The sequence below is a fragment of the Garra rufa genome, chromosome 19 (genome assembly GCF_049309525.1).
Source record: "Garra rufa chromosome 19, GarRuf1.0, whole genome shotgun sequence".
Taxonomy (NCBI): Eukaryota; Metazoa; Chordata; class Actinopteri; order Cypriniformes; family Cyprinidae; genus Garra; species Garra rufa.
In genome coordinates this window covers 24,117,617-24,131,832 of record NC_133379.1, presented here as the reverse complement: position 1 = coordinate 24,131,832, position 14,216 = coordinate 24,117,617, and the positions used below count along the sequence as shown (strand labels likewise).

At 34.5% G+C, this 14,216-nt stretch overlaps 1 protein-coding gene across 1 annotated transcript in view; it reads right to left on the bottom strand.

The window, feature by feature from the left end:
• Nucleotides 1-72: 72 nt before the first annotated feature.
• The window catches only part of elmod1 (ELMO/CED-12 domain containing 1), an 18,024-nt gene continuing 3,880 nt past the window's right edge, over nucleotides 73-14,216 (bottom strand). Inside the window, exons 5-11 of the mRNA XM_073824940.1 lie at nucleotides 12,806-12,903; nucleotides 12,573-12,702; nucleotides 12,321-12,454; nucleotides 10,461-10,529; nucleotides 5,401-5,451; nucleotides 4,865-4,998; nucleotides 73-3,380 (exon numbers count right to left, since the gene is read on the bottom strand). Of these exons, the coding sequence (XP_073681041.1) occupies nucleotides 3,205-3,380; nucleotides 4,865-4,998; nucleotides 5,401-5,451; nucleotides 10,461-10,529; nucleotides 12,321-12,454; nucleotides 12,573-12,702; nucleotides 12,806-12,903 (792 nt within the window). The 3' untranslated portion in view covers nucleotides 73-3,204. The remainder of the gene's footprint in view (nucleotides 3,381-4,864; nucleotides 4,999-5,400; nucleotides 5,452-10,460; nucleotides 10,530-12,320; nucleotides 12,455-12,572; nucleotides 12,703-12,805; nucleotides 12,904-14,216) is intronic.

The window sequence follows — 14,216 nt, the reverse complement described above, 5'->3', positions numbered from 1 at the left end:
ATTTCCTGATAACTCAAAGCATCGAGGTGTTTACGCATGTGAACGACAACACAAAAACCCAACAGATTCATAAACATTCAGCCATGCATAATGATGAGCTTTAATAACGTTTCCATGTATTCCACCTCTATGGCTTTATGTACAGCAAGTGCTTATGTCTCATCTGTAAAAGTGCTGCAATGAGAAATATATGACACTTTATACACGTTTAAAAATCATGTGGAAACACAGTTCAACCAATAGCTATTATAAAGAAGCTGCTTAACACTGCCAGTAGCATAGACATTCATTGCACCGATTAACAACAATAAAATTAAGTGACATTCTGAAACACAAATCTTTTGCAGGCAAAAACTAAATCATCATGCAAACCCTGTGACCGTCCATCGTGTTAAAGGGTTAATGGCCAAACTTAAACAAAAAAGCAACATGCATTTGTGATGTGACACAACTGTAAAAGTCAACAAAGTGCAGAAGAGACCAAAGAAAGCCTGAAATACTCACACCAAGGGCGAAACTTTAGAATTCTACATTAATTCTGCTAATTCGTGTTTTTAATAATACAATAGAGGCACCACTTGTGCAAAAGAAAACAAGACTGTTCTACTAACTGTTCTAAACGTCACTTATTGCTTTGGTGCTAGAACAGAAAAATGGAACATTCCGTATTTTTTTTTACATCAACACTAATACATTTGTAAAACAATCATGTGCTCTGCATGATAACATTCACAAAACACACATTATCCTACCGTATTTGGCAAGTAAATATTTGATTTTAAGCTCTGCTTCTTGGCAACATGTAGTAGTAAGTATGTGGTACAAGAATGAGATTCAGAACATGATGATGATAATGATTATGAACGTATGAATGAATGATTATCTGTAAATACAGCAAGCTGAAATGATTTCCATTTTAAGGAAAGTTTCGTGTTCAATATAAATTAGACTCGACCAACAACATCTGTGGGATAATGTTTATTACCACAAAAATTAATGTAAATTCGTCCCTTTTAAATGTAAGGCTTAGTATGTAATTCTCGCCACTAGAGGGTGCGTATTAAAAAAACAAAAACAAAGGCGTAGTTTGATGACAATGTGATTTAGTGCGGAATCATGGGAGTTGTCGTCTTTATGCCCAAAGCTGATGCAATCCAACGGGAATCGGCAGAAATCACATTTATTGATGAGCTAATGTATTAAAGATTTATTATCATTATTGTATGAAGCAGGGTGGAAAGCAAAATGAGGCAGCTGAAGCGATTGCTAAGGAGAAACGAGCGCAACACATTACTTGAAAGCAGCGGAGCTTTAATTATGCCACAGTCAACCATTTCTGCTGCTTCCGGTCATGTGTATGTCGGGTAAAGCAGCACTGTTGTGTCATCCTATTGTTAGATACATTAGAGTTTGTTTAAAGTTGTGTTATAATGCTACTCTGTGCGTTCGTCATCTGTTTAATCAAACGCATATCATATTATGTTTTCTACAAAATAAAACCGGAAATCAAGGCGTCTTTGTCAGGCGAAGCAATGGCAAGGGACTGGCCACTAGTTGAAATTTCTCTGGATTTAAACATTCTTGGAAACATTCGGAATAATGTAAGTACACAATTCATCAAAATATATAACACTGTTCTAGTGGTTTTTGGATATTTTAATAAAAAATCGTACATATTGTGCCTTTATTAAAACCTACAATGGACGTGAATGGGATTTTTCAGTTTAAACGTGAAATTTGATGCTTATAATATTAAAGCACTTACATTAAGACTTCTGTTAAAATGTATGATTTGAGTTGTCAATCTGTTTAAATAATCATATTTACAATTGTTTTTAGGGTTGTGATGCCAACAATGGAAAATTGGAAATAACTTTACACAGAAAAGGTTAGTATTTTTTAACACTAAAATTATGTTAACATGTATATCTTGTGGCTACAGTATTAAAACAGTTAGTATTTTAATATTTACAAATAGAGTGTTTTCACGACGCCTCATCAATCAGCCATTTTGGCGGCAATGAGCGTAAACAGTGCCACTGAACCGAACAAAACTGGCATATTTTCCTGATTATTCCTGCTGAAAATGTTCAATTATTTTCATGTTTTAGGCTGTACTAATCGTCGGACCGGGAAAAACATTTGGATTAAGTTACTATAGACTGCCAAAAGTTATAACAAATAAAAAAAAAAATGCAAAAAAACTGAGGAACAAAAGGCGTTTGTGGTTGACCAAACTGAACCAGGATTTCCAGGGCAAGAGTCTTGACAACATTCATGTTTGTTCTTATCATTTCCGGTCAGGTAGGTGAAATATCTTAACTAATACTGCTTGTACGTATCTTTACCACCTATTAACTTTAGTTTATCAAAATATTGTGCCCTTTCCTGCTTACCAAGTCCTTCTCTATATGATTTAGCAGCTTCCACACATTTTTTCCATGGTTTAGACAGCATAAATTAGCAAAACAATGTATTCAGTAGTACATTAACCATGCAATCCATGCTGTTGTTTACATCTGAGTATCAGCAATATGGATGCATATCCGGGTAACGGACCAAATCGTGACACAAGTGCAAAAGTGCAAACCCTCTTTTGGCCCAATTCGCTATCATTGTAAGTGCCTCACTTTTTTTTTTTTTTTTTTTTTTTTTTGTGGTAATCAACATGATACCAAAAGTGCTGTTGATTGAGCTTAACTTGTATTGAACTTTGAATATTCCTTCACAATAATTAAACAAAGGTTATCTTTAATATAACAGGTCTAAAAGCATATGATAGTGAATACAAACAATGGCCACCTGTTTCTAAGTGTGCCTGGTATCAGTGCAGCCTACTGTGTTGGATGTGGGTATAAACTCTCGCACGCCTGAAGATTGTCTTTCCCAATATGTACCAACAGCTCTACCTACTGGTGGATAGGGAGCTCTGTCGTATCGGGAGATCTCTCTCTCCCATCCACATTCAGATAGCTGTAAATATCACAATCGGTGTGAAAGCTGTAAGGTGGTGCACTGTTGCCATGCACACGTACAATCAACATGGTCTTCAGCAGTGCTGGTGATCTTCAGTTGCTTTTGGTCAGATGGGCTGAATGTGTGAGAATGTGTGAGAAAGAGACCGGCTAAGCAGTTGGCAGTAATGAGACATGGGCTTTAAGGATGAGAAGGTGAAAGGTCACGTGAGTTGAGATGAATGAGAAGCTACAGGTTGACCAGGTGAAGGTCAGAGGCAGTGAAGTGTGGACACAGTGCCATGTCAGGGTTCTTCAGCTGCTTCAGGACACGCTTGTGGAACTTGGTGCGCACGCGGTTGAACTCCATGATGTCGCATGGATCTTCCTCGATCCAGAACCTGTGGAACTCCTGCATCAGATAGCCTAAGAAAAATAATTAGTAATTAATACCTGCAAAACCAAAAATAAATAAGAAATAAACAGTCATTTATTTGTTTATTTATAATTTTTAATTGTATATAATTGTTTTTTTTTATAATTGTATATCATTTACATAATCCTAATTAATTGTATAATTTAAAACCAATATTTGACCGCAAATATAATAATAATAATAATTAGTAGTAGTAGTAGTATCTATAATCTTTTACGTAATTCAATTTTATGTAAATTATATGAGTAACGTTACTAATAGAGAGAGATGCACACAATATTTATATTTAATGTATTTATTTTAAATATTAATAAGTAATTGTAAAATTCATAACAAATATTTGACAACACTAATAATAAAATAAAAAATAATAATTGTTGTTGTTTAATTATTATTATTATTATTTAAAAACAATAATAATTATTATTATCAGTTGTACTCTTAGAGAAATTTATTTTATGCAAATTATATAAAGTTATTAAATAAAATCATTGTATGTATGTGTATAGTATACAGATAGACTGATAGATAAAATGATCGAAATATAATAATTTTTAATGTATTTATTTTAAATGTATTTTATTATAAATTATTAGTTTTATTATTATTAATAACAATTAGTAGTAGAAGTTGTAGCAGTAGTAGTGATATCTATAATCTTTTATTAAATAAAATTTAATGTAAATTATCTAAATAGCATTATTAATATTAAATATATAGAAAAATAAACAATATTTTATATTTTTTTATTTTAAATAATTTTAGTTATATAATTTTCATAAAGAATAATTGTATAATTTTAAACAAATATTTGAAAACAATAATAATAATTATTATTATTGTAAATTAATTTATGCAAACTATATAAATAAAGTTAAATTAATATTCCTATTAATATAAATGTTTTACAATGATTTTATCATTTAAAATCAATAATTTGAACTGTATAAATTGCATAATTCATCCACAAATATATAATAATATTAATATTCAGTCGTAGTAATAATAGTATATGATAATCTTTTACTGAAATATAATTTTATGTAAATTATATGAATAACATTATAATAAATATATAGAAAAAATACACAATATCTTTTATGTTTTATTTTTTTCATTGTAGTTATATAATTTTCATAAAAGTTTATAATTGTATAATGTTAAACAAATATTTGACTATTATTAATAGTAATAATAATAATTATTACTATACTATATATACTTTTCTATACTTTTAGGGAAATTCATGTTATGGAAATTATATAAGTTATTAATGAAATATATTGTATGTATGTAGTTGGTCGATAGATTGATAGAAAGATCAAAATATAATTTATGTATTTATTTTAATATTCTTTGTTTACATTAATAATAACTATTATTATCATTATCTATACTCTTTTATTGTAGTCTAAGAAATTGCCGACAAGAGTTGTGTTCGCAACAACAATAGCGACATTATGATAACACTCACAGAAGGTCTGTTGGAAGTGCACTAGACTTGGCATCTCTGGTGCCACATTGTACAGATGAGTCTTCAGAGCCCCGCTCACCAGCAAGGAATACGCCAGGTCTGTGATGTTTATGCCAACTATGGCAAAGGAGTATCTGCGCCACAAAAGATTTAGGTCAGCACAAAACACAAAGTAAAAGAAATCCTTGTTTCGGTGTAAATAAACATAAAAAGTTAAGACATTGCCAGTGTTTGTCTGCATGATTCCATCTGCTCTGTGCTTTAATTGCATCTGTGTGTGCACATGTCAGCAGCACAGTGATTGAACAAGCTTCGTGTTACACATCAGAGCTAATGCATCCTGAAAGCTCATGACAAGCAGAAGAGCCTGATTCAAATCCTCACACAAAGCATCAGTGCTGACACACAACAAGGATTCAGGCGCTCGGCTACTAATAACTACTGCACACACAGCAGAATTATTTTTAACATCCACACACTTAAGAACTGGCTCTTTGGTTGAGTGCATGCAATAGTTTGCAATATTCTAAACTCACCCAATGGCTTTGTCAAATTTCTTCTTGTCCCACTCAGCTTTGCTCATCTTGCTGTGTGAAAAAACAAAAACGTTAGTGTGTCCACTCAGTCCTGTGCTAACAGTCCTTAAAGGAGAAGTTCACTTCCAGAACAAAAATGTACAGATAATGTACTCACCACCTCGTCATCCGAGAAGTTCATTTCTTTCTTTCTTCAGTCATAAAAAAATGATGTTTTTTGAGGAAAACATTTTAGGAATGTACTCCATATAGTGGACTTTTATGGAGCCTGTGAGTTTGAACTTCAAAATGCAGTGTAAATGCAGCTTCAAAAGGCTGTAAATGATCCCAGCCATGGAAGAAGGATCTTATCTAGCGAAACAATCAATTATTTTCTACAAAAATGTATAATTTATATACTTTTTAACCCCAAACTCTCATCTTGGTCTAGCTCTGCTGAACTATGTGCATTCCTGTTTATGACAGTTAGGGTATGTCGAAAAAAACCCATCTCATTTTCTCCTCCAACTTCAAAATCGTTCTACATTGCTGTTTTACCTTTTTTTGTAAAGGGTATTTGACCTTCTTTGGATGTTCACTTTGTAAACACTGGGTCGGTACTTCGGCAGCGATGTAGTACAATTTTGAAGTTGGAGGAGAAAATGAGACGGGAGTTTTCTGACATTCCCTAACTGTCATAAACAGGAATACACACCGTTCAGCAGAGCTAGACCAAGATGAGCGTTTGCAGTTAAAAAGTATATAAATTGTCATTTTATTTAGAAAATAACCGGTCGCTTTGCTTAGGGATGCACCGAAATGAAAATTCTTGGCCAAAGCCTAACAAAATTAAACACTGGGACGAAGGCCAATTACCGGACACGGTTTTTCGTGGGTTTTTTTCCCCCATGTATTTTGCCAATTTTTTCACCATTGCATAAATTGAATAGCCAAAATGTGCTTTTTACAGTTTTGTCCTGCTTTAAAAAAAAAAATACAAAACAACAATTTAAAAATATTTACTTAACACTGAACATTTTTAACATTCTAGTTGACATTATATAATACAGTCATGGACAAAATTGTTGGCACCCTTGGTAAATATGGGCAAAGAAGGCTGTAAAAATAAATCTGCATTGTTTCCCCTTTAGCTCTTTTAGTCAAAAATTCTGCAAAATTCAAACATTTCATTAAAGTAAAATAAAATAAAAAAATAAAAAATAAAATAAACAATTTAAAGTGAGGGGGAATATAACTTTCTGAAAAAATGTTTTTCTCAAATACACCCTGGCCACAATTATTGGCATCCTTAGAAATTCTTATGAGTAAATTATCTCCTAAATATATTTCCATTGAAATGTCCAATTTCTTAACACACCAAGGTGACTGGAAACATGATGTTGTCCATTCATGACATCTTGGTGCACAGATGAATAAATATTAGTAACACAAAGCCCAAACCAACCTTATCATTCATCACAATGGGTAAAACCAAAGAATATACTTCTGATGTACAGCAAAAGATTGTTGATCTTTACACAATACAAAGTGGCTTTAAGAAAATACTTAAAACATTAAATATTCTCATTTCCAACATCAGGGTAATAATTAAGAAGTTTTAATGGACTGGATATGTTAAAAATCTGCTTGAAACATGATGTTTTTCAATATTGTCTTAATGTGCAGCAAAGAGAACAATTTAAGTGGCCAAATACTCTTCAAATATCACAGATGGAAAATTGCAGAAATCAGTTGAATTTTAGTGTCAGAAAAAAATATAACAAATAAAGGAAAACTGCACCTCCATCACAACAAGTCATTTCAGACACTGTTCAAGAAACAAATCATCTGCTCTAATGCAAAAACAAACTGCACCATATTAATTTACCATACTGGAACTTCAGCCAGGACTGGCTTTTATTGCCATATGAAATGAGAATTTTTTTTGGAGCTAGAACACATTAAAGGTTTGGTGCACACGGGGATAAAAAAAAGTGCCCCATGTCCACATTTAAATATATCACCAGATGTTCTTTTTTGTGGACCTAATTTTACACCAAAGGTCCTAGACATCTTGTTCAGATACATGCCATCATGTTTTATATCAAATACCAACAGATAAAAAAAGGTAAAACGGACTTGCTCAGTTAGATTATTATAATGGGTCATGGTTAGATCTTCCATCACCACATTGATTCAAAACAAACATCAAAATCAACACAAAAACTAGTCACTGAACACAAAACAAAAACACAAAACAAGATTCTGCCATAACCATCCCAATTCCCTGACCTGAATCCTATGGAAAATGAGTGGGATAAACTGAAGAAGAGTGAGCACCAACATTTGAAGGATCTGGAGAAATTCTGTATGGAGGAATAGTCTAAAATCACTTGCCATATATTCTCAAACCTCATCAGGCATGAAGGGGAAAAATCAGAGCTGTTTTTCATGCAAATGGAAGTTGCAGCAAGTTTTGAATACAAGGGTGCCAACTAGGGGTGGAGCCGAACCCGAATATGGTATTCGGAAAGGCACAAATAGAGTGTTTTCACGAATACTGATTTCGAACAAATACTTTAAAAAATATTTGTATTCGGGAACAAGAAAAACTTTATATCAAAAAGCTGCGTTTCCTCATGAGACCGCAGTCAGTGCATGTCCGCGTGAGTGAGTGAGTGACATTCAGGAGTCGGGGGTGGGGTTAAAAGAGGTGACTGACACAGGCTGCTACACACAGCAACAGAGAAGACTCGGCTGGGTGAAAAAAGACTTCACTGCATCACTATTTTTGTACCTTAACTGGTTTATAGTTTATAGCTTTTAGGAAGCAGAGTTTGACTACTTGGTTATATTAGGGGCCGTTCACATGCGCGCTCAAGTTCGTTGTTTCACATGTAGACGCGCGGTATGCGCGCTCATAATGGAAGCGACGCGGACACGGTGCTACGCGCTCGTTTTTTCCAGGCGCGTCCGCGCCGCATCCAGATAAATACATCTCAACTTTTCAGAATGCCACAAGCGCAGCGCAGGTCATGTGAACAGAACCAACCAGTCAGCTTCAACCTTTCCCTTAATAACATAGAAAAACAGCCAAGTTGGAGGAACAACTTATCATATCTGTACAGGAATAACCATTTTAAAATAAATTTAATAGCAGAGCTACTGCAAGCGATTTTTAATGCTGGAAATCCATTTATGCTTTGCTGAAGCTTCCGAGTCTTCATTGAGAGATCAGGTCATGGTTACTTAGCAACGGCAGACGCCACGGGAAAGAAGTTCATTCAGAAGAAGAACAGTTCTTTTAAGTATTATTTGTTTTTATTCTGTCTGTTCAGCGTCCTCCAGCAAGGACGGGTGGTGGTGGAGTTCATAATGTTCACAATGGTATTTTATTAGTGGTTGGTTTAACCATGGATGAGGTAATGGCTGTTATGTTATTTTCTTTTCAATGACGTTCCTTGTTACATGTTCAAAAACATCATCCAATATTGCATATACATAATTATTATAATGGATATAATTAAAGAATACTTACACTATAACGTAAATTATAAGTGTAACATACAAAAAAAACAGGATTTTACACCTATTTTGAATTTTACTCGAATACAAATACAAATACAAATACTTTTCCCCCCTCAACAAATACAAATACAGATACAAATACCGACTGCTTTGCACACCCATAGTGCCAACAATTATGGCCAGGGTGTATTAGAGAAAACCGTTTATTTCATAATATTATATTCCCCCCACTTAATTTTATTTTTTATTTTTAATGAAATGTTTGAATTTTGCAGATTTTTTGACTGAAGATCAACAGGAGAAACAACGCAGATTTATTTTTACAGCCTTCTTTGTCCATATTTACCAAGGGTGCCAACAATTTTGTCCATGACTGTACATTGTGCACTACATGCCATTCACCATACAGAAAACACTAACACTGTGAACAATTGACCAATCTCAGCCGCAGCTTCAATGTCTATTTATAGTGTAGGTTGGACAGAACATTTGATGAGAAGCTGAAGTGCGGCGTGATGTCATCCAAATCGTTAATTCTTATTGACGGAAGTAAGAGACTTTAAGTTTTGAATGCTCATATCTTGTAATCGTGAATTTTGTCGTTGTTTTGGAGCACACTAGCTTATAGATAACCTTAAGGCTAACATATTCTAATATGTTTTCTGATATGTCATACTAAAAGCCATGAAACTTTAATTTTGATTTCTTGGGGACTTTAAAGCTGCGTTTAAACTGCATTTTGGAAGTTCAAACTCGGGGCACCATAGAAGTCCATTATATGGACAGAAATGCTGAAATGTTTTCTTCAAAATACATAATTTCTTTACGACTGAAGAAAGAAAGACATGAACATCTTGGATGACAAGGGAGTGGGTAAATTATCTGTAAATTTTTGTTCTGGAAGTGAACTTCTTTAAACAGCAACTATAATGCAGTCAACTCTAAACGACGACAATAACACAAGATTCACTAGAGAAAAGAGTAAGCATTCACGGCTACTAACCAACGTTATAATGGAGCATAAGCCTTGTGTTTAGAGTGAGGTGAGGTTGGACGTTTTGAGATTAAAAAATAACAACAACAACAAAATACAGCCATTAGACTGAGGCAAAATGATCAAATGAATTTCTTACTGAGAGAGAAAAGATGGAGTACCTGGCTTCCTCTTTGGAAACGCTCCTGCGTATGACAGTGATGGAAAAAAAAGAAGCAGGAACAGAAAAAAAGGAATGTGTGGGTGCATGATGTGCATGATGGTGACAGAGCATGCTGAAGGTGTGATCGATTGCACAGCGTGAAAAAAATCACCTGTTAAAATAAATATGGTATGCACACACAGTATAAAGCAATACACTCATAAAAGCTTTCTGGGGAACTATACTCTAGACCCTGATGCTGTGGGTTGGTTTTGGTCCAATGTTTGGTTTAATGCTTGAATGTTTCTTACTGCACATCAGTGATATTTAGGGTATTTTTTGGATGTAAAAATAATTAAGTATATACAATAGAGTGTACATAGGAACCACCCAAGAGCTCTGTCTGAAGGATCTGACCTGTGTTTGGGCTGCAGGGAGTCATGAAGAACTTGGAGAGCGGTGGCTTTGTCATGCTCTGCAAAATACCTGCAAATGAAAGGGAAAATTAGCGATTGAATTGTTCTGTTCAAAACCCTAGTGAGCTGCCTATGTAGACTGCAGGGCACATACTGTACAGTAAGTGTGTTCTTTACATTGTGTTTTAAAAGCTAGGCAACTTAAACCAATGATAATGAATTGCAACAAGCTCAATGAATCTAAGAAGGCAAACAAAATACATTTATTTAAATCATTAGTAAACAGTAGTGATAAAAAAATGCACAATTTTTAGGTATGGTGTTGTTAGCTTAGCAACATGTTAATTAAAAAATTTATTTTATCCAATCTATGTCACATATTTAATCTTGTTACAGTATTGTTTTGTAAGATTAGCAACATGCTAACATCAAAATCTTTTGTTAATTGATAAAAACTTGTTTTACTCAATGCATGTTATTATTTATTGCTTAGAGTATGGTTTTGTTAGCTTAGCAACATATTGTCATTTTAATCTTATGGTAATTGATAAAAACTAGTTTAGTGTAATTCAAAAACATTTCACCCAATGTTATGCATTTATTGCTTAATAAAGTATGGTGCTGTTAGCTTAGCAACTTGTTAATGTCAAAATCTATTGCCAAGAACTAGTTTAGTGCAATTTTTAAAAGTATTTTATCCAATGTATGTTATGTATTTAATGTTATTTAAAGAAATGTTTTGTTAGATTAGCAACATGCTAATTGATTAAAACTTGTTTTACTTAATGTATGTTATCTACTTATTGCCTAAAGTATGGTGTTGTTAGCTTAGCAACATGCTAACATCAAAGACTTTCACTAACTGATAAAAACTAGTTCAGTGTAATTCAAAAACGTATTTTAACCAATATATGTTATGTATTTAATGCTTAATTGAGTATGGTGTTGTTAGCATAGGTATATATATGTAGATACCCCATTGGACCGCTCCAAGCACGTAGATGTGTCCGCCATTTTGGAATGGTCCACTTGACGTCATTCACCATACTGTAGGTTCGCAGACCAACGGCTGTGCAGGACTGTGGCATTTCGAATATTCAGTGATTAACGTACTATGGTCAATTATATAGATCTATGGGTGAATGACGTCAAGTGGACCGCAGCAAAATGGCAGACGGCTTATGTATAAAGGCCCATAGAAACAGTCGCTAATGAGGCATCTACGTATATATATCTATGGTTGTTAGCTTAGCAATATGCTAATATCAAAATCTTTTGCTAACTGATAAAAACTCACTTTAACCAATTTGTTATGTATTTATTGCTTATTAGAGTATGGTGTTGTTAGCTTAGCAACATTCTAACATCAAAATGTTTTGCGAACTAGTTCAGTGTAAATAAAAAAACATATTTTCCCCAATGTATGTTATGTATTTAATGCTTAATAGAATATGGCGTTGTTAGCTTAGCAACATGCTAACTATCGTTAACTAATAAAAACTAGTTTAATGCCATTCAAAACCTTATTTTTTTTACACAATGTAAGCTATGTATTTGATGTTTAGCCTATTATGGTATTGTGATGTTAGCTTAGCAACATGCTAATATCAAAACCTATCGCTATTTTAATGGCACAAGCCTATGTGGAGCATTTCAAATTGAGGTTCCATAATGGTTAGGATGTTTCCATAGAAGGTAGTTGCCTACATAGCTACTAGACAGCAAAGGCACACTGTTTTGGAACAGAGCCAAGATCTGGTATGATGTAGATAACAAAATGTCATTTAAGTACATGCATTTAAATTACTATAAGGATCTAATGTTTTCGTCCTGATTTGACTTTTGCAGATTCTCTACTCACAGTAGGTTGTGCAAGCCCAGGAGACCCATGCCCCTGAAATCAGTCTTGGGGTCGTTTCCTTGGAAACCGATCTCACACCATTGCTTTGAGATGCGTCCAGAGAGAGGAGAATCAGGACGGAGTTCCTTCCACAGCTGGTGAGTAAAACGATATTTGAGATAGGCATCACTATTACAGACTGTTATGTCCCATAGGCTGTGCTATTTCATAAATTGTAACTGGCAACCGCTAATAGTGAGTTACTGATAATACCTTCATGAGCATCTCCTCATGTGCTGTGTTTTCACAGTCATACGGCTCTCTACGCAGCTTCTCCACCTCCACTACTAGGTTTCGATAACCCACAATCTGGAGCAGGCAGGCCTGAAGAGATATGCCAAGCCTGGAAAAAAAAGAAATACAGCATATGTGCTCAAAAAGTAAGATCCTAACAGAAAGTTATCTGCAAATGCATATACTGTATCAGGAAATTATGGAATCTTTACTGTGGGTTGGTGTCAAGGTTGATCTTTTTCAGGAACAATATATCATCGATAGTCTTTTCCACAGAATCTGGGGGAACGTTGATGGCAGACTGCAAAAGCTATGGAGGTACAGTAATTGAAAGAAAATATTGTTTAGTTATTAGCTAATATACAAAAATAGCATAATACAGTATATAAAATATTAAGCCTGCTTGTAGTTTGAGATCGACCTTAAAGGCATAGTTCACCCGAAAATGAAAATTACCCCATGATTTACTCACCCTCAAGCCATCCAAGGTGTATATGACTTTCTTTTTTCAGACGAATACAATCAAAGTTATATAAAAAAAAATGTCCTGGCTTTTCTAAGCTTTATAATGGCAGTAAATGGCTGTTGAGATTTTCAAGTCCAATAAAGTGCATCCATCCATCATAAAAAGTACTCCACACAGCTCCGGGGGTTAATAAGGGCCTTCTGAAGTGAATTAAATATCCAATAATTAAATATCCATGTTTAAAACTTTATAAACCATAATCTCCAGCTTCTGCTAACTGTCATGCATTGGCGAACATGGTGGCGATTGCAGAAGTGCAGTGGAGAGAGCAAAACAAAACACCGGTTACAAAATAGAAGTACAAAACAAGAATTTGTAAAGAAATTTTGATATAAGCCAAGAGGAGATGCTATAAACAAAACTAGCATTTAGAGCTTAAATATAGATATTTTTCTTACACAAAAGCATCGATTCACTTCAGAAGGCCTTTATTAACCCCCCGGAGCTGTGTGGAGTACTTTTAATGATGGATGGATGCACTTTATTCGACTTCAAAATCTTAACAGCCATTCACTGCCTTTATAAAGTTTGAAAGAGCCAGGATATTTTTTAATGTTTTAAAGGTTGTATCAGCGATTTCTAGCCTGAAACATAAAGTGTAAAATTCAGCTGATCTTTCATCACGATCCGCTCGCTGCCTGCCCCATAAATTGTCTGTGAAAAAACCGCGTCTCTCTGGTCAGCCTAGGGTCCGAGATATGCCAAAAAAACAATCGGCACTACCAACCTTTCCACTAGAGTTGTGACGTTCGCGAACGAACCGATTCTTTTGAACGGCTCATAAACATGAACGATGGGAGCCGAGTCGCGGCTGGGGGGGAGCCGTTCTTTCTGTCGTTCTTTTTTCCTATGCGTGTTTCACACAGATGCACACAAATTATTCCCGGATGGTCTACTACTTAACTTAAGAATTCGAAGTGCGGATCAATGCACGCTCTAACGGCTAATATTGCCCACAACACATTGCGCGGTGAACGAGGATCCGATTAGAACTACAAACACGCATAACAATTGTTTAAAAAAAAAACTACAAACATGGCGGATACGCGCTACCAGGGACAGGTAGAGAAAGGGGTTTTTGAGATAACTAATCAATG